Below are 18,365 nucleotides of genomic sequence, written 5' to 3' on the forward strand. Positions count from 1 at the left end.
TGCAGCCGCGAGTACTGCCCCGCCAAGACGCTCAGCCTCCGCCCGAGGTCGATACAACAACGAAGCTACTCGTTCCAAGGCTCGTCACAGCGCCTACTTCTGCGCAAACAGGAACTGCAGGGAGAAGGTCTTGGTGTCCTGGTCCCAGTGCTCCCAGCTCATTCCCTCGGTACCTGCGTGTGAAGGACCGTCAGTGAGCGCACGTAGAGAGCAGGATGAGAGCAACGCACTATCGATTTCCCGCGCCTGGATCTTGAACGAGATCGTCTGGTACGGTTCGGCTGCGATCTGTGACGAAAAGGAGGCCAGTAAGTGACCTGGCTGCCCAGCAACGAGACGAAGGGCGTGGACGCACCAGCAAGTACTGCCAGTTCCGAGCGGGCACCTCCTGCTTCTGCTCGAACGCCGACATGAAACGATGCCGAGGCTTGATGCCCTCCTTGATCTCGGGGTAGTGGACCTGGAACAGCAGACCCAGCTGCCCAGTAACCGGATCCCGCACTTTCGTGACCTGGTAACCGGGGCTGCCGATCTTGATGAACGTCTTCGTCTGAACCTTCGGCTTCTGCGCCGCCTGAGCCGCCAGTTGCGCCGCATAGTTCGGGTCATGTGCGTCGCGCGCCGCTCGTCGTGCGAGGTTCGTCTGATGCTTCTTGCCCTGGGTGTGCGCAAGGTACGAGCCTTCGTTGGTGTGGAGGGTCAAGCACAGTCGACATTCGATTCCGCCGAGGTGGTTGCGCAGGATGTAGGGGTCCTGCAAGATGCGTCTGATTAGCCTGGTCTCGCTTCGATGTTTACAGTGCGGCAACTCACCTTTGCCAGGTCGATCGTCTCAAGGGCGAGTTTCCGCAACCGCTCCCTCCGGTCGATGGCCGTCTCGTCCGCCCGCGCAACTCCACCGCCTCCGAACTTCGAGCCAACACGATTCTGGAAAGGCAGGGTACGAGTCAGCATCGCTCTGAGCGCGTGCAAAATGGTGGCGAAGGACGCACTTGGTAGTCTGCGAGGGGGAGAGAGCAGGACGACAGCGGCACGCGAGGGTCAGCGCGTGCTTCCTCCGTCTTTGTAGAAGGCGATGCAAGGCAGACTCACCCATCCTAGCTGTTGCAGCGGTCGGCGGCGAGTCGAGCTGATGAAGTCGGGAGAGATGAGGGAGACAACCTCAGGTCGAGCGGGTTCGGCGGGTTCGTTCGGGTTGTGCCGGTTAGCGAGACAGTCAACAAAGTAGCTGAGTGCCTCAGAAGCAAGCCAGGCGGTGAGCGAGTATGTGGTTACTCCCGGAGTCCTCCTCGTCGCCTCTCTCGCCTCCCCACTTCGCTCTCACCGCCCTTATCGCCGCCCGCTGGCTTGCTGAGCTGCCTGTCGACTCCGCTGATACGCCTACCAGCGCGTAATGGTCGGGCTAGGCGCGGCGTCGCAGTCTGCCTCCCGCGGCAGGTCGCGATGGGTTGGGAGAGCTGGCATCCTCTCTCATCGACCGCTGTTGCCTGAATGGGTGCGGTTCCTGGCTCTCACAATCTGCCTTCTGGGACTCCAGCTAGTCTGGGCGTGCGAGATGAGTCAGGGTGCGTGGCCGGCATCTCATGAGGTTGCTTCCTTCCCCACTTACACCCATCACGTCTTTGCAGCCTCGCCATTCCTCCTTTCCCTCGGCGTATCGAAGAGCATGATGTCCGTCGTCTTCCTCGCCGGTCCGCTATCCGGCCTCATCGTCCAGCCTCTCGTCGGCGTCCTTTCCGACGGATGCAAGTCCTCACTGGGAAGACGACGACCGTTCATCATTGGCGGATGCGTCTTGACCAGCCTGTCCGTCGTGATGCTCGGATGGTCGAAGGAGATTGCGGGCATCTTTGCGAGAGACGGGACGAGCCTGGTGAGCTCCGGCTTATCCAATTTCGCGATTATCGCGCGCTCACTACCTCATTTCTGCAGCATAACCACCTTGCGATAGCTTGTGCCGTCCTATCGGTCTATGTGATGTTAGCTTGTGGCAGCCGCGCGTGACAAAGCGTGCCCTGACGTTTCCTCCGCCCACAGCGACTTCAGCGTCAACGTCGTTCAAGCGATGGACCGCTCGCTCCTCGTCGATGTCGTCTCGCCAGCACAACAATCAGCGGCGAACGCATGGGCAGGCCGCATGTTTGGCTTTGGCGGTGCGTCGACGGCCATCCCCGGACAAGCGCATCTCGACTGACTGTCCATCTTTGCCAGCTGTCTTCGGCTACTGGATTGGCGGAGTCGACCTCGTCTGGTTCACGCGCGGCTTGCTGGGTGACCAACAGTTGAAGGTACGCTGAACCATCGAAGGCCGTCCTGGGCCCAACTGACCCGATCCACCCGCAGGTCCTCACCATCTTCACCTCGTTCTTCCTCTGCGGCACGCACGCCATCACCTGCTCCTGCGTGCAAGAGCGAGTACTCATCTCGCGGGATGACGAGCACGAGGCGGGCGGCGGCGGACCGATGCGAGCGCTGGAGGATATCTGGCAGACAATCAAGACGCTGCCAAGACCGATTCGGCAGGTATTCAATGTCCAGGTGCGTGCACGCCACGACAAGCTCGACGCAATCTTCTGCTGACGCACGGCGCCCAGTTCACAGGATGGATCGGCTGGTTCCCCATCCTCTTCTTTTCGACAACGTGGGTCGCCGAGATCTACGTCAAGAGCCACGCCTCTAGCGGCGCGACAGACCTCGCGTCGGCGAGCGAGGAGATGCGCGCTGCCGCAACTCGAGCCGGCACGCATGCGATGCTCTGGCACTCGGTCGTCTCGCTCACGACATCCATCCTTCTGCCACCTCTCGTCGCCAATGTGTCGAGCTCAGCTTCGACTTCCCAGAATGACCGCTCGAGGTCGCCGTATGGCGGTCGGAACTCGTCTTCGCCGCTCGACGTCATCAAGCGCGCCCTGCCTTCTGTTCCCTTCACCTGGCTCTCCCTCCCGCTCCTGTGGGCGATCTCGAACGGCTTCTTCGCCTTCCTCCTCTTTGGCGGAACCTGGATGGTTAGCAGCGTAGGCGGAGCGAGCTTTGTCATTGCAGCAGCTGGCTTTTCGTGGGCTGTCACCAACTGGGCCCCTTTCGCTCTCGTGCGTCTTCTGCTCTTCCTAAATGTCCTGTCTATCTGACAAGCACTCTGGACACAGCTCGGCGAACTTATCCTCCGCATCGGCTCCTCGCCTCATCCCCTGAGCACTCTGTCGCCGAACAACTCGACCATCATGCTTCAACCCAATCCTTCCTCTACGCACTTCCGCCTCTCCTCTGGCTCAGACGATGAAGACGACGCATCGACCGGCCTTACCGACAAGCACGGACTTCCGCACTCGCCGAAGCGGAATCGCGCCCATCCTCCTCGTGATCTCGACATTACGCCTACTCCACCTGCCCGCTTCTCTCGATCGGGTGAACAAGTCGGCCGCGACGACGAGTTCCCGACGACGCCCACGACTGCCCGATCCTTCTACTTCGATGCCGCCTCTGCTGGCGAAGAGAGCGACCAGGAGCGGATGCGGCTGGAGGACGGAACAATGAGCCGCTCGACCTCGGACAACTCGTTCAGATCGACCAACTCGGGTCCTCAGCTTGGCTCTCCCTCGACTACCGGCTCACGAACACCTACTCTCTCCGCATCACCGAGCTTTACGTCCGATCGGCTGAACGATTCGCACGGCTCCACGAGGCGGAATAGCTTCGAGTCGGCCAAGAGCGGCAGCACGATCGCCTTTCCCCCAAATCACGGCTCGGTAGGCGTCAACCTCTTCGATGCGGATGAGGAGGGTGGCGGCTTTCCACGCGGCAACAGAGGACGGCTCTCGCAGGAGTTCTACTCGGCGGACCCGTACGCCTATGGCGGAAGGAGTGCGCTCGCCTCGTCTTACGGGAGAGGCGGGAAGGGATCGGAGTCGACGATCCACCTGCCGCGCCGGGGCAGCGTGCAGAAGGGGACGTATGGCGGAGAGTCTGGCCTGGACAGCGACGGCGAGGCAGCCGGACACGACTCGTCTCGCATCCTGCAGATCCGGCACTCCGACTCGTTCGACCTCGACGAGGCGGAGCGCGACAGCTTCGACTTTGCGGACGGTCCAGGCGGTCGAGGACATCTGGAGGTGGGCGGTCAGCGGTCGATCTCGGTGTCGCCCGCGCTGGGACGGAACGGTGGGGCACGGACGCCTCGAATCGTTGTCGAAGGCGAGGAGGGGCAGGAGGACGAGTGGCAGGCCGAAGCAGCTGAGGACGGCTCGGATGCGGGCAATGTTGCTGGAGGCGGAGATCAAACGGGCGTCATCCTCGGGTGCGCTGCTCTGTCGTCGGCTGACTGAACAGACAGCTGACTCTCGCCTCCGACAGATGCCACAACATCTTCCTCGTCCTACCGCAGTTCCTCGTCACGGCCCTCTCCTCCATCATCTTCGCTATCCTTGCGCCGCATCACTCGGTGCTTCCCGCGCACCATCCGACTATCGCTCCGCCGAACACCAACCTGACGACCGCTTCAACCATTTCATTGAGCGTCGCGAGTATCGACGACATCGACGCTATCGGGACGAACGAGTTTGCGTCGCTAGCTGTCCGGGCAGTCGCCGCCGTAGGAAGGGCGTTCGTCGAGCGGAGACAGGAGGCGGGCGAAGACTTGCCGCCAGGAGGTCAAGCCGGATGGGACGCACTTGGCCTGATCTTCCGGTGCGTTCTCGCTGAGTGGTCGTGCCATTCCAAGCGAGTAGCTGACCATGGCCCCACCGCAGGATCGGCGGCATCTCAGCGGCGTTCTCAACGTACATCTGCTTCCAGATGTGGCGCGACAAGGTGCGGACGGAGAAGCGGGCGAGGGCAGCCACTCGAGGATACCGGTTAGGCGTGTGAAGACGATTGTTCTGTATAGACAATGCAAGGCTCCTGTTGTGCTCTCTCAGGCTTGTGCGTTGCGTGCGGAACGAGTGAATGCAGATGCGGCAGCGAGAGACATACAACAGCCGCGAGGAACCCAAGACTCGACCGAGCTCCCCGCTACTTGTGCTCGCCATTGCGCCGCCTGCCCGACTTCTGGTGCTTGACGTGATTGCGCATCTTGCGCGACTTCTGGTGCAGCGACTGGCGCTTCTTCGAGACGACCTGGTGCGAGTGAGCGAGCATCATGAAGTTCTTCGAGCGCTTCTTCTCCGCGTTGGTCGTCGAGTGCGGCTTCGAGTCGAGCTTCTTGTGCTTGTGCGAGCCAAACTTCTCGCGGTCGGCGCGGCCCTCCTGGATCTGTGGAATGGGAGACAAGGTGAGCTCGAAGCCGAGCACGGCGAGCGAACGAGACGAACCTTGGCCAAGCGCTCCTCGTAGCTGTTCTTCGCCTTCTTGACCACGCCGACGATGTCGCCCTCGTCGAGGAAGTTGTCGTTGTCGCCATGGTTCGCCTTGCGAGCGGCAGCGAGAGCAGCCAGCTTGCGGCGCGCAGCGGACCCGCCGCCGTGTTTCGCCTCGTCCTCGGCAGCCTGCATGCGCAGCTCGTTGATCTTGACAAAGTCGGCCGGCGTGAGGATCTGCGAGCGAACAGGCGTGAGCTTCAAGGATGCAAGACCTGCGTAGACGACCGGCGACACACCTTGGTCATGGCAATCTCGGCAAACGTAGTGCCGGCAAGCTCCTTGTTCGCCCGCGTCGCGCTCATCTCGTACTGCGCCTCGAGCGGCTCTGCGCGAGTCGTCCCCGCCTCCTCCTCCTCCTCATCGCTGCCACTCTCGTCGCCCGAGTCCTCCTCGTCCTCCTCTGACCCGCTCTCCTCGTCAAAGCGAATCTCGTCGTCGGCCTTGGTACCGGCAACATCGACAACCTTTTTGCCCTTCGCGACCGGCGCATCGGCATCCTCCTCGTCCTCCTCAACCGCCTCAAGCTTGCGCTTCTTCGCCTCGCGCGCCTCGACCCGTCGCCGCTTCCGCGCCTTGTCCTCGTCATCGTCGTCCGAATCACTGATCTCGAGGTCCTCGCCCTCGGACGAGACCTCGATCCAGCCGCCTGACGAGTCCGAGTCGGCGTCCGAGTCGTCCTCGACGTCCCAGCCTTCCCAGCCTGCTTCGTCGTCCTCCTCTTCGCCTGCTTCGCCGCCGTTTTGTTCGGCTTGGTCAGCCAAGTGCTGCGCGAAGAGCTGCGAGCGGAAGAGATAGTCAGTGAATCGCGCCAAGCAAAAGTCAGATGAGCGCCGCTCACGTCGAGACCCTCGATGCCGTGCACCGTCTCACGGTCCTCGCCAAACTTGAGCCTGCGCTTCTTCTCCGCCGCGCCCTCGACCGCCGAACCTTCTCCTCCGCGCTTCTCCTCGATCGCGTCCTTGGTCGCCTTGATTCCCCAGTCGCGGCGCTTGAGCATCGACGGGTCGACCTCGCGATAGAACGCGAGCAGCCCACGCGCAGCAACCATGACGCCCTTGTCCTTCGACTTGCGGTACTCGACGAGGTCCTGCAAGAGGTCGGGCGACATGGCGAGCGGCTGGCGGCGACAGATCTCGGTGATGGCGTTAAGACCTGCGGCGTTGACTTCCGCCGCTACACCCGAGTGGACGAACTCGTTCGCGATCTTGCGCAGGACGGGGTAGAGAGGGTCGTCTTGCTCGTGCGCGTTCGTGCCGTCCATCTGGACATCGTCGTCACTATGGCTGCCGGCGGGGATCTGGTCGTGAACGGACTGGGCGAGAGCGACCAGGATCTTGGTAATGTCGAGCTGGTGGTGGGTGAGGTACTTGAGGATGTACGAGTAGAACGCCGGAACGGTGAGCTTGAAAGTACCGCAAACGCGACCGAAGAGCTGCATGATGAGGACCTTGTGCTCGAGCGTGTACGCCTTGTCGTGCTTGACGAGTTGCTCGTACAGCCTCTCGCCGAACGAGTACGCATCGTCGAGCTGCTGGAGCGCCGAAAAGTTGGCCTGGGCATCGTTGGCCGCAGCCTCCTTCGCCTTGCGCTTGGCGTTGGCGCTGCGAATGTCCCGCTTGGCCTTGCGCTCGGTCGACTTGCGCTTCTTGTTGATCTCCTGCCGGTGCTTGACAGCCTGGATGTCGGGGCCCTCGTCCGAGTCGTTCTCCGAATCGACGTCGTTCGCCGAGTCGGGCGTGACGAGGAAGAAGTGCATCGCTGCGCTCTGGACCTTCGTGTCGGGGTGGAAGCACGCGCGCGCGACAACCTTGACCGTCATCTTATCCCCGCGCCAGACATTCTTCCGCCACAACTCGGACGCGATCTTGACTGCCCACATCGCCTCTCGTCCACCAACAACCTTCCCATCCTTGCCGGTCGACGCACCACGGCGAGACGCCTTGATGCCCGTGCCGACGAGTTCTTGCTCCGCTGCGATACCGCGCTCGATCATGGCCATGAGCAGACCCTGGACCATCGTGTTGAGCTTGTTGTTGCGAGACTTGAGGTTCGCGTTCTTGATGTCGCCGATGATGGTCTTGAGGATGAAGGTGCGGAGGTTGGGGGAGGTTGTGATCGAGAGGAGCGGGAAGAGCGTCTTGAGGAGGCTGTTGGGCAGTCGTTCGTCAGCGCGCTGGTCTCGTCCAATCTCCCAATGCGGTTGACTCACTCGACGCCCGAAATGACATCCCTGCGGCGCAGGAGGACGAGTCCCTGCATCATCGTCTTCCTCGTGTCGGGACCAAGCTGGACGCCTCCACCGCTGATGCCATTGCTAGCGCCGGCAAGGGTCGCTGCGGTGCTCGATGCGGCAGTCGAAGCAGTTGGAGCGGACGAGAGGAGCAAACCGGAGAGAATCGAGGGTAGCGAGGCGGTCAGGGTGGGATAGAGGTGCGCGACCTGTTCGAGGGGACGAGCGAGTGAGCTCGGTAGCTTCTCCAGCTTTCTGTGAGACCACCTCACCTGGCAAACAAAGCCCGTGACCTCCCTGAGCTGTTCCTCGTCCGCCTTTCCCGCTCCGAGTCCCAGCTGCACAATCTTGACCAAGCTGCCGAACCTGGCCCACTGTACGGCAAACTCCTCTGCGTAGCTCTCTGGAGACCGCTTGACGAGGTTCTGGAGCGTCGGGAGGGACGAGGTGATGAGTGCGCCGCGCTGGCTCTTCTCGCGGAGACCGGTCGAGGACGAGGCGGCGGTGGCGCGCGAGCGGGACGACGAGGCGCGGCTGCCTGCGACTGAGGGAGCCTGTCGTGGTTGAGCCTGAACAGCAGCCATCCTCGCACGAGCACGAGCAGGCGGGAGAGGGAGTGAGCGAGGTCAGCCAACCCTTCCAAGCTCATCAACATTGTCAACCAGCCCAAGGACAAGCGATAGGCGAGTGAAGGAACAACGCAGTCGTACAGTGCAACAGCAGCGTCTACAGCTCCAGCGAGCGATAACGATGACCCAGGCGACGCAGCAGGCGACCCTACTCGGGGGGCGACTCCTCGGCCAACCTCTTGATGTCCGCATTCTCAAACACGCCCTCGTTCCCAACCTTCCCCTTGCCCTCCCATCCCTCGATACTCCCACTCCCACCTCGCAAAGCCGCCTCGATCATCGCCTGCGCAAGCACCGGTGAGTCTGTCACGATCGAGGGGAAGACGCGACCGAGAGTGCGGAAGGCGGACTGCAGGAAGGGCCGGTTGTAGGCTAGCGAGGCATTCGAGTCCGGATCGGAGGAGAGGATGCCGGCTGGGCGGAAGGAGTAGGTTGCGAGCGATGGATAGCCTTGCGAGGGGAGTTGCGCGAGCTGGCGCTCGGCGTCGCCTGCGTGCGTTTGCGTCAGTACAAGGGCTCGAAGGAAGATCTCAGAACGACGATGCGCACCTTTGATCCGGCCAAACATGGCCCGCGCCTTTCCCTCCCTCTGATCCGCACCCATGCCGCTCAAGTACGCAAACACAAACTTCCCCTCCCCCTCTCTCTCCTTCTTCAGTCCCGCAAAAGCCTTCGCCGCAGCAAGCGGATACTCGACCGTGATCCTCCTGTAGTTCTCTTCCGTCTGGCCATTGCTCGAGACGCCCAAAGCCCAGATACAGGCCGAGTGGCCTTCGAGCTGGTTGAGCAGAGCGGGTGGGTAGGAGGTGAAGTCTTCGTGGAGAATCACTTGGACTTTGAGGTTTGGTGGGTCGGGGTTGAGTCGAGGTGGGAGCGGGCGTCGGGAGAGGACGGTGACCTGGAGGACGAGAGGTCAGTGACATCGACTGGACTCGTGCTCTCTGCCGTACGCACCGCTGTGACACGCGAGTCCTTCAGTGCCTCCCTCAGGACGTCTGCTCCAGCATTCCCCGTCGCGCCAGTCAAGATGAGCCGCATTTCTCGCGTCAAGCGATGAGGATTCGAGGAGGTTGTCAAGCGGGCTCGCGAGGGTGGCGCGCAGTCGGCAGGGTATTAGAAGGAGTGCGAGAGAAGCATAAGATTCGCGGCCAGGCCCTGCCAGTTGGGGGCATCGGTAGCGGACCAGCGGGACGAGGAGGAGATGGAGGTGCCGATGCGAGGCGTCAGCTCATGCCGGTGCGTGGAATGCTTCGGTAGCGCGTCGAGCAGTCCATTACTGGGCGTCACAACTGCCTGCCTGCCCAGCAGCGGGTGTTGGAGCGAGACCCAGCCTTATCGTCCGGGCGACCCGCGATTCCTTGCGGACGGCCGCTTCAGCTTCTTCCTCTGCCTCCTGCTCGCTGATTTGTGCTGATCTAACTTGCTACTGCTCCATCTGAGCCCTGTCGAACCGACGCACCCGACTCAGCCTCGCCCGCACTCCGCTCACCTCGACTCCCCACTCCGCTTCCCGTGCGCACTTTCCTCGCTGCCCAGCTCTTTTTTGGCGACTGACGACGCCTACAGAACGTGCAGAACGATGGCTGTCTCCGGTATCGTCCCCATCATCGACTTTGCTCCGTTCTTGACGGGTTCGCAGGCGGAGAAGAAAGAGGTTGCGGAGGAACTGTTCAAGGCCTGCACGGACGTGGGTTTCCCGTTCTACTGTGCGTTCTCCAAAGCTCTTGCTGACGTGCACCGGCGCAGGTCGGCTTCCTCATGCTGCGAAACATCGACTCGCTCATCCCTCCCTCTCAAGTCTCCTCCGCCTTTGCCCAAACGAAACAGTTCTTCGACCTCCCGATGGAGGTGAAGGAGAAGTTGGCGTGGGAGTGTCCCGAGTCGAACAGGGGATATGTCGCGGAGGGGAGGGAGAGGGTCACGCAGGAGAGTTCGAAGGAGGCGATTGAGAAGTTGAGGGCGCAGGCGCCGGGTGAGTTCAGAGTCCTTTCGTCACCTTGCGGGTTTACCGACCGAGGGGACATCGAGCCCGGCTGTTACCCAACGGACAAAGCTGTGGAGACCGGAGACGTTCACCTCGCAGCTGACCCTTGCGATGGGTCTCCGTGACAGACCGCTGACGCTCGCTCCCCCGCACAGACTACAAAGAGACGATGGAGATTGGCAAGGACTACAAGGATGGGCCCTACGACTCGCCCTTCGAGGTACGCTCTCCTTTTCCTTGCAGACCTTCGCAACCTGACCCTCCCTTCCTTGCAGAACCGCTGGCCCGAAACCGATTTGCCCGACTTCAAGCCGTTCATGAACCAGTTCTTTGAAGACTGCCACAGGCTGCATGTCGAGATCATGCGGGCGTTGGCGTTGGCGATGGGATTGGGAGAGGGGTTCTTCGATGACAAGGTCAATCAGAAGGCGCACAACCTGCGACTGTGCGTAAAATCTCCTTCATCAAGCTCTTCACCCCTTCGACGGCCGCTCACCCTTGCAGAGGGCATCGCGCAAGGTGGCGGGACGAAGCGAACTTGCTGACCCGACTTGCCTCTCCCGCAGGCTCAACTACCCGTCCATCGAGAAGGCGAAGATCGAAGGAGGCGGGAACCGCGCAGGCTCGCACTCGGACTACGGCACCGTCACCCTCCTCTTCCAGGACTCGGTTGGCGGACTCGAGGTACAGGACAAGCAGGGCAACTTTGTCCCCGCTCGTCCCGTAGATGACACCGTGCGTCTTGCTCCTTGTACTGTACGCAGCGTTGAGCTAAAGTGTTTGCTTTGCAGGTCGTCGTAAACGTCGGCGACCTCCTCATGCGCTGGTCGAACGACGTCCTCAAATCCACCATCCACCGCGTCGTCCTCCCCGCCGACGGCGACCCTTCCGAGCCCATGACCGCACGGCGAAACAGCATCGCCTTCTTCTCGAACCCAAACTTGCACGAGATGATTCGCTGCTTGCCTGGGACGGGGGAGCCGAAGTATCCGGAGGTCGAGACGGAGGCGTACCTCGTCAAGCGGTTGGGCGAGACGTGTGCGTGTACTTCTGCGTCGACTTGAGAGTTTGTTGAAGCTGACGTCGCTGGCGCAGATACGAAATAGTCAGCCCGTCGCGGCGAAACCCTGACTGTGGACTTCCTCCGCGCCGTCGCCGTTCTGCAATGCTGTTCTTCAAATCGCGGAGTTCGTCTTGTCGCCGAGAGATCGATTTACAAAGCGAAGCTCAAGGGGAGCAACCCTGCAAGCAGAAAGCAGCTTCCCCTCCTCGCCTTCGCCTTTCGGCCTCCGTCACTCCACCTCGAGCCCGCCGTGCAGGCCGATGCTCATTGCTACGCTTTAAGAATCACTCAGGGTTGCGCTACGAGTGGGAGAGCCTCTCCCACACTGTCCTCACTCGTCCCCCTCGCCCCGACAACTGCTGAGAATCTCGACACCGCGGCATCGCGCCCGGCAGGGCTGCTGCCCTGGCCAGACCATCCGTGCGTCCTCTCGCACCGTCAATGGACGCATGGCACCGCGATCGAAGGTCGCAGGCAAGGCCTCGACGACGAGGTTCGAGCGATAGATTGTTCGCCGGTTCTCCGACGCAGGGGAGGCTGCTCGATAGGCGTGCTGGACTTCCTGAGCAGCCCGCTCGAGGCTGTTTTGCGCTTTCTCGCTCTCTTGCTTCACCCTATCCACCTCGCCTCGCTTGCAGCCAGTCGTCCGTCCCGACGCCAACCAGTTCCGCTTCCTATTTGACGGCACTATCTGGCGCGATGCGCTTCTCCCCTCTGCTCACCTTGACGAGCCTGTCGACTGTGGCGCTGGCCTCCACGAATCACCCATCCTCCACCCTCGACACCCTCGCATCTGAATCGCAAGGCTTTCACCTCGTCCGCCGGGGCTTGAAGGGCGATTGCATGGCTGCCTACATCGCCAACAAGTACAGCAAGTACTGCAAGCAACAGTGTCCGCTCAACCAGACGCCGCAGTTCGGTGAGTTGGGTTTCCTCGTCGCTCTCGCGCTCACCTCGACCCGTTCTTCCAGGGCTGACCACCACTCGCTCCTTACTGCCGCAACCGCAGAGGGCACCTGCAAGTGCCGCGCGCCGTACAAGCTACAAAGCAAGAACTGCGTTCCAGACTGCCAGAATGGGTGAGCACTCTCCGTCTTCCGCTTCAGTCGCATTCGATCTCGCCGCTTACTAGCTCGCCTTCGTGCAGCTCCTCGATCAACAACACCCGAACAGGCTGCATCTGCCGAGCCGGCAAGGTCACAAACGTCGACAAGACCAAGTGTCTGACTGTCTGTTCGGGTGGATCGTACCCCGTCGGGGACGGTACTTGCGCCAAGTGTCCTTTACCCTTCTCTAAGTGTTCGAGTGCAACAGTCGCCACGGCCTGGTACGCCTTTCCAATTGACTTGAAGGGCGTGCAGCGTGCTGACCTCTCGCACCTCCTTCCAGCGCATCGGGCTACCTCTCCGCCGGCCAATGTGTAACCGCCGCGCTGTGCCCGACCGGTACATGGGCCGACAAGACGGGGAAGACTTGCTCTCCGTGCGCCGATACCGATGCGAAGTCCTGCTCGAATGGCAGCGTTGGAACCGCCTTGTCCTGGTGCGCGTGCGAGAGTCGGCCTGGCTCGTCCGCCTCGCTCTGCTGATAACTCGCCTCCGACAGCAACACGACGTACCTCTTCAACGGGACCTGCATTGCGGGCGCAAATCTTCCCGCCTGCTATTACGGAGACGACACGAGTGAGCTCGCTCGACTGCGCTCTTTACTGTTGCTGACGCAGCTTCTCGCGCGCAGCGCATACCGCCAAAGCATGCAATACGGGCGTAGCGACTTGCACCGGTATTGGCGCCGGCAACGCCCTCTCCTGGTCCGTCGCTCCGCCTTTTTCCCTCCATTCGCTCGCTGACGATTCCCGTCTGCGCAAACCAGCTCTACTGGCTTCCTCCTCTCGGGCAGCTGCGTCGACTCGTCGCAATGCCCGAGCGGTACCTTCGCTGACAGCGTCGCAAAAGCCTGCTCGCCTTGCGCGGACCCGGATGCTTCCTCCTGCACCGATGGAAAGGTCGGATCTGCTTTTGGCTGGTGCGTCACATCGTTGAGCGACGTCTCAATGACAGTAATGCATGCTCATCGCCCTTCACTTCCAGCAAAACGCTGTATCTTTCGCTCGGAACCTGTGTTGCCGCCGCTGACATCCCCGACGGCTACTACCCGGACGACACGAGTACGTTGACCAAAAGCGATCTCATTCGCTGATCCATCGCTGACCTTCGCCTCCACAGCTCGTACCACGAAACCTTGCGACACCGGCGTGACCAAGTGCACGGGTGCAGGAGACGGGAATCCGCTCGCTTGGTGCGCCAGATCTCTCCAAGTTGACATCGCGAAGTCGCGCTGACTCCGTTGTGGCGCAGCGGCTCCGACGCGGCCGGAGCGCCCTACTTCCTCACACCAGACGGTTCCTGCTTGACGGAGTGTGACTGGGGAACGGGAGGCTCTGTGCCTTCGCACACATGTGTTGCATGTGATTCGGCTGCCGGCATAGTACGTGTCGCTGACGACTTGGCGTCGAGACCCCGGGCTGACCTCGACGTCCTCCAGCTCAATTGCGACGCTCAAGGCGCGAAGCAATGCGGCTACAACTCGGCTGGCGACCTGACCTACCTCACACCGACGCATAACTGCGAGCTGCCGAATGTCGACTTTCCCGGCTACTACCCGGACGACACGACCGCGACGTTCGAGCCTTGCAACGACGGCATCGAGACTTGCCTCGGATTGTGGGAGGACCAGGCTCTCTCTTGGTACGCTCGAACCCTCCGCACTTTCCTAGTGAAGCGCTCATTCAGTCACGACGCAGCGGTACGCGCAAAGACGGCGCCCGCCTGTTCTTCATCGCCTCGTCGGACGCAAGCGAGGACGCCTCACTCGGCTACTGCATCGTCGCGGCAGACTGTCCGGACGGCACCACGGCTGATGTCGGTACGTTCAGCGTTGTTCTCGTGTGCACCAGAAGCGTGAGCTAACGTCTCCGATTCTTTAGCGACGCACACCTGCAAGGCTTGATTCGGTTGCGAGAAAGGCTTTCACTCTCTTCGAAGCGCAGTTCTAGACGCTGTAGCATTGTACGATTTCAGGGTATGCAGCGGGCTAAAGGGTACTACTCGACCGTTTTGCGTGCACCGTCTCCTCGAATCGAGCCGCCTTCTTCGGCAAGCGGGGCAGCTTGACGCCCAAGATACTTCGCCTGTACCCCTTCGCGCTGGGCTGGTGCATCACCGCCGCGAGATCCTCCTGCGCTGCGAGACCTGGCCGAGAAAGTCGCGACGAGGTCATGCGTGTGACGGCGGGAGCGGGAGACGCCGGTAGCTGGACGCGGACGGTAACGAAGAAAGAGAGTGGCGTCTCGTCGTTTTTGGTTGGAGAGCTCGAACGCTTGCTATCTCGCGGCGGGAAGGAAGAAAGCGAGGTGATGGAGTGATGTTTGCGGTGCACTGCGCACGCCTTCGGTTCCGTCAATCTTGAAGACGCCGACTCTGATAGAGTAGCTGGTGGCGAGGTCAAAGGGTGAGATGGAACGGTCGGCGAGGAGGACGAGCGAACATGTGTGCGGCTGCGGCGTTTGCCGTGCTCCGAGAGTTGCGGGATGGCCGGCGTCGAAGCTAGCAGTCGCGCACGTCTTCAGCAAGTATCCGAAGCAGCGAGTCTAGGGGTTTACCTTACCGCTCCGTCGCTGCTCCGCCTCCCTCACTCGCCTGATTGCGCCCCATAAGATCATCTCCCGCCCAGCTCGCAAGCCCATCAGTCCCGCCTTCTCAGCCAGCTTCTTTCCACCGTCAGCTTGCCCAGACGCCTTTGCTAGACGATCCGCAAGACGTCGCTCGAGTGTTGCGCAGACGAGCGACTCGAAGAGCTGCTGTTGCGGCGTTGGCGAGGGTGTTCGTGACAGTTCGGGCCCTGTTGAAGAATCTGACCGTACGGTAGGGTCGAGAAGGGAAGAATGCGAAAGTTGCGGGATCGAGCGGTCTTGGACGGGTGATCGAGACGAGAGATGCGAGAGCGAGGCGGAGCGGGTGTATCGTCGAGAAAGAGGATAAGGTCTAGGTGCGGGTGAAGCCGAAGACCCAGGAAGTGATGGCGAGGACGAGCTGCGGCGAATCGAGGGAGACCGTCCTCTTCTGGCTGGCGTGAAAGACGACGGTAAGGGTGCGAGTGGCGAAGGAAGGGACGGGGCGGTAGTCGGTTTCGATGAGGGAGCTGGGAGCGGTAGTGGAGGCGAAGGAGGTGGCGACACTGGCGCAAATGTCGGCAAAGGCGTAAGGGTCCGAAGAACAGCACCATCTGAGGAGCTCCGTTGGTGTCCCCGTCTTTCCCGCTCCCGTTCCTTCGCCTTCACGCTCCTGATCACATCGTGGCGCCCTCTCGCCGATGGACCGGCCAGGATGCTCCCTTGTCCGCCATTCTGCGACCACGAGCCGGATGGCGGCTGGATCACAGCAAGAACAGGTCGTGTAGGCGGTTCGAAGAGCGTCAATCGCTCATCCGGTGTCAGCGCCGTTTTGCGGGAAGAGGCCGATTCGGGGACGAGAGAGAGGGGTCGAAGAGGTATAGGTGCGAGGATAGAGGGCGAAGAGGTCGAGCGCGCGTGCGCGAAAGAGGGCATGTCTGCTTCGGGTGTGTCATCAGTCTCGCCGTGTCGGATAGAGGGGCGACCGACGCACCTCTGCTCGTCGGCAACTCCCCGAATCAGTCTCTCTCTTGCCTGCACCGACGAGTGCCGAGCCAATCAGGCCAGACAGCCGTGGAACAGCCGCCAACGTCTACAGCAATGTCGCCACAGTCGACAGCAAAGCAAGCGAGCAGGAGAAAACAGGCGAAGTGATGAAGGCGAGGAGGAGCCAGCAGGGCCTGTGCGGGCGAGGAGACCCCGGAATGGCGGATCGAGCGCAGCCTTCCCGACGCGACCGACTTTAACATGTCCTGATGGAGAATGGCGTTCTCTCTATGCTCGTGCGGCATCGAAGGAAGGGCAGAGAGTATCGAGCGCGAGGTTCGAGACCTTGAAACCGTTCCTGCGAAGCCGAGCAACGGTCAGCTCGTCTCGAAGAGGCGATCCCTCAAGCGCCCTGGGGCCAGTCGACGCGGTAAACGCACCGTAAATATGAAGCTGAGTCTGGGATAGAAGCCTGGCCAGCCACACTGAGAGGACAATCGACGGGAGACCTCGAAAGATCAGGTTAGCGGGGATAGACAGCCATCGACGACCTCGTAGAGAAGGAGACTAGGCGGAGAGCTTGTCGAGCAAGTGAGCAGACGGGTGTGGGAGGCGGAGAGAATTGCGTTGCGCTGTTGCGATTTTGGTACGATACAGAGGTGCGTTCACATTTGACCCTTGCGCTCCTCCAGCGACTTGACGATGAACAGGGACGCGTCGAGGAATCGGTCGGTGCAGTTTGCTGCGAAGGAGAACTGTCAGCCTGCACACGCAAACCCTTCAAGGGAGACGAACGCACCCAAGCACGCCTGCTCTCCCCGACTGAACCGTGATTGGGGCTGGCCCTTGATGCAGCTGCAGCAAGAGAGGTTAGTAGAAGCCCAAGGACAGCCATCCGATGCACGGACAGGTCCCAGCAGGTGTCGGTGAACTCGTGAATCTGCGTCTGGATCCTGAGGAGGAGACGACGGTCGATCAGCAACGCTTTCCAGCCACTCCGAAGCACGGTGAACGCACCGAGCCTTCGTCTGCTCCTGCTCGAGGAAATGCTGGAGCTCGCGCTGCGTGTGAAGCGGGTCAGCAACTTCTCGAGATGAAGTCGAGCAAGCGGAGCGGGAGAAGGGTGAGGACGTACGCGGGTGTTTTCGTCGAACGCCTCGAGTCCCTGGGCCTGCGTTTGTTGTTGCTGCGACATGTCTGGCTCCGTCTGCTCGCTGTCGTGAGGTGGTCAAGGTCGAGGGAAGTCCTCGCAGATGTTGACTTTGTATCAAACATCGCTCGCACTGCTGCGCGCTTGAAGCGAAGCTAGACTGTACCGAGAGCATCGCTTCAGCCGAGGCGAACTCGTCCCGCCGCGCAACAGGACCTTCGTGCGGCGCCCGCCAGCGTCGCCATGGCCCGTCGACCGCCTCAGCCGCTTCCGCAGGCGATGATGACGTCCGACGAGCTCGACTGGCTGGTCTACTCGTATCTGGAGGAGAGCGGTGCGTCGCGTTTCCCCAGTTCAGCCTGCGACGAGGTGGTCGGATCTTGGGTGGAGCACTTGTTGTGACAAGGGTAACGGCTGCCCAGGCGCGGTGAAGGCTTGCGGGCGCGCGTGTTGGATTCAACGAAGTGTCGCTGGGGAACGCAGGCGGCCGCGCGTGCTCTCAGGTGGAGACGCATGTCGCGCAGGACTTCCTGGTCTCACTCGCCTTGCTCGCTCATGTGCCAGTGTTGTCACGAATCATTACCCAATTCGAGGACTGTGACTGACTGGACACACACGCATGCGTATGCAGGCTACCACCACACCTCGTTCTCGCTCCTGCACGAGTCCTCACTCGCCGGTCCCTCTTCCTCCTCCCATCATTCGTCCACGAACGCCTCGCCTCAACCGAACGGTCGCTCATCGGCAGAACCAAGTCGAAACCCGGTGATGGACCAGGTCGTCCCTCCAGGACACCTCGTCAGACTGTTGCAGAAGGGGTTGTTGTACCTCGAGGCGGAAGCGCGGTATAGAGGCGTAAATCGGCGTGTCCTCCTTCTCCGTCTCGTTCACCTCGCTTATGCGTCGATCATGCCACCGCAGGACGCGCCAGATCCGCCCCCACGAATTATCGGTTATCCTATCCCTAACTCGCTTCCACTCCCGCCTCTCCCGAAATACGTTCCTCCTCCTCCCGCACCTTCCGCACCCGCGCCCAAGTCGGCTTCGGCTACACCACCCGTCTCTGGCACGTCAGCCGCAGCCATCCTCGAGCCAGCGCCAGCTTCGAAGGACAAGGGGAAGGGAAAGGCGAAAGAGGTGGATGGCGCACCTCCTGCCACGAGTGGCTCGGTTGCGTCGAAGAAGAAGAAGGCTGCTGCGGCGGAGGAAGACGCAGATGGTGGTGAAGCGGCGACGAAGAAGGCTCGAGCTGCTTCCGCTGCCGAGGGTGCGGCAGCGGGCAAGAAAGGGAAGGGCAA

At 61.4% G+C, this 18,365-nt stretch overlaps 9 protein-coding genes across 9 annotated transcripts; 4 read left to right on the top strand and 5 right to left on the bottom strand.

Annotated features, from left to right (window-relative positions):
* Positions 1-93: 93 nt before the first annotated feature.
* RHTO_01086 (splicing factor 3A subunit 2) lies at positions 94-1,096 on the bottom strand (the record flags this gene model as incomplete). The annotated part of the gene is made up of 6 exons (XM_016414770.1): positions 94-173; positions 231-288; positions 356-754; positions 814-927; positions 993-1,000; positions 1,093-1,096. 6 exons carry the CDS (start codon positions 1,094-1,096, stop codon positions 94-96), a joined length of 663 nt encoding a protein of 220 aa, XP_016273451.1.
* A 459-nt stretch (positions 1,097-1,555) lies between these two features.
* Positions 1,556-4,863, top strand: RHTO_01087 (MFS transporter, sucrose transport protein; the record flags this gene model as incomplete). The annotated part of the gene is made up of 10 exons (XM_016414771.1): positions 1,556-1,565; positions 1,629-1,873; positions 1,933-1,979; positions 2,038-2,153; positions 2,212-2,288; positions 2,344-2,538; positions 2,595-3,089; positions 3,147-4,294; positions 4,351-4,683; positions 4,746-4,863. The coding sequence occupies 10 exons, from the start codon at positions 1,556-1,558 to the stop codon at positions 4,861-4,863; spliced, it is 2,784 nt and encodes a 927-aa protein (XP_016273452.1).
* A 144-nt stretch (positions 4,864-5,007) lies between these two features.
* On the bottom strand, positions 5,008-8,168 carry RHTO_01088 (SDA1 domain protein; the record flags this gene model as incomplete). The annotated part of the gene is made up of 6 exons (XM_016414772.1): positions 5,008-5,247; positions 5,307-5,528; positions 5,591-6,130; positions 6,193-7,501; positions 7,564-7,793; positions 7,857-8,168. The coding sequence occupies 6 exons, from the start codon at positions 8,166-8,168 to the stop codon at positions 5,008-5,010; spliced, it is 2,853 nt and encodes a 950-aa protein (XP_016273453.1).
* A 193-nt stretch (positions 8,169-8,361) lies between these two features.
* RHTO_01089 (nucleoside-diphosphate-sugar epimerase) lies at positions 8,362-9,251 on the bottom strand (the record flags this gene model as incomplete). Its single annotated transcript, XM_016414773.1, has 3 exons — positions 8,362-8,702; positions 8,763-9,111; positions 9,168-9,251. The coding sequence occupies 3 exons, from the start codon at positions 9,249-9,251 to the stop codon at positions 8,362-8,364; spliced, it is 774 nt and encodes a 257-aa protein (XP_016273454.1).
* Positions 9,252-9,792: 541 nt separating this feature from the next.
* Positions 9,793-11,303, top strand: RHTO_01090 (oxidoreductase,Oxoglutarate/iron-dependent oxygenase family; the record flags this gene model as incomplete). Its single annotated transcript, XM_016414774.1, has 7 exons — positions 9,793-9,900; positions 9,960-10,185; positions 10,353-10,417; positions 10,473-10,642; positions 10,764-10,932; positions 10,989-11,235; positions 11,293-11,303. The coding sequence occupies 7 exons, from the start codon at positions 9,793-9,795 to the stop codon at positions 11,301-11,303; spliced, it is 996 nt and encodes a 331-aa protein (XP_016273455.1).
* A 656-nt stretch (positions 11,304-11,959) lies between these two features.
* RHTO_01091 (uncharacterized protein) lies at positions 11,960-14,269 on the top strand (the record flags this gene model as incomplete). The annotated part of the gene is made up of 13 exons (XM_016414775.1): positions 11,960-12,179; positions 12,270-12,339; positions 12,408-12,587; positions 12,650-12,802; positions 12,866-12,942; positions 12,998-13,070; positions 13,133-13,285; positions 13,351-13,427; positions 13,486-13,558; positions 13,618-13,747; positions 13,805-14,007; positions 14,064-14,185; positions 14,247-14,269. The coding sequence occupies 13 exons, from the start codon at positions 11,960-11,962 to the stop codon at positions 14,267-14,269; spliced, it is 1,554 nt and encodes a 517-aa protein (XP_016273456.1).
* A 640-nt stretch (positions 14,270-14,909) lies between these two features.
* RHTO_01092 (uncharacterized protein) lies at positions 14,910-15,866 on the bottom strand (the record flags this gene model as incomplete). The annotated part of the gene is made up of 1 exon (XM_016414776.1): positions 14,910-15,866. The coding sequence occupies one exon, from the start codon at positions 15,864-15,866 to the stop codon at positions 14,910-14,912; it is 957 nt and encodes a 318-aa protein (XP_016273457.1).
* A 716-nt stretch (positions 15,867-16,582) lies between these two features.
* Positions 16,583-17,112, bottom strand: RHTO_01093 (mitochondrial import inner membrane translocase subunit TIM8; the record flags this gene model as incomplete). The annotated part of the gene is made up of 5 exons (XM_016414777.1): positions 16,583-16,659; positions 16,717-16,772; positions 16,826-16,870; positions 16,935-16,978; positions 17,053-17,112. 5 exons carry the CDS (start codon positions 17,110-17,112, stop codon positions 16,583-16,585), a joined length of 282 nt encoding a protein of 93 aa, XP_016273458.1.
* A 198-nt stretch (positions 17,113-17,310) lies between these two features.
* RHTO_01094 (LisH dimerization motif containing protein) lies at positions 17,311-18,365 on the top strand (the record flags this gene model as incomplete). The annotated part of the gene is made up of 3 exons (XM_016414778.1): positions 17,311-17,401; positions 17,699-17,922; positions 17,989-18,365. Coding segments are annotated over 3 exons (692 nt in total), but the record flags the coding sequence as incomplete, so codon positions are not given.

This window comes from Rhodotorula toruloides (assembly GCF_000320785.1).
Source record: "Rhodotorula toruloides NP11 unplaced genomic scaffold Scaffold11, whole genome shotgun sequence".
In the NCBI taxonomy this organism is placed as follows: Eukaryota; Fungi; Basidiomycota; class Microbotryomycetes; order Sporidiobolales; family Sporidiobolaceae; genus Rhodotorula; species Rhodotorula toruloides.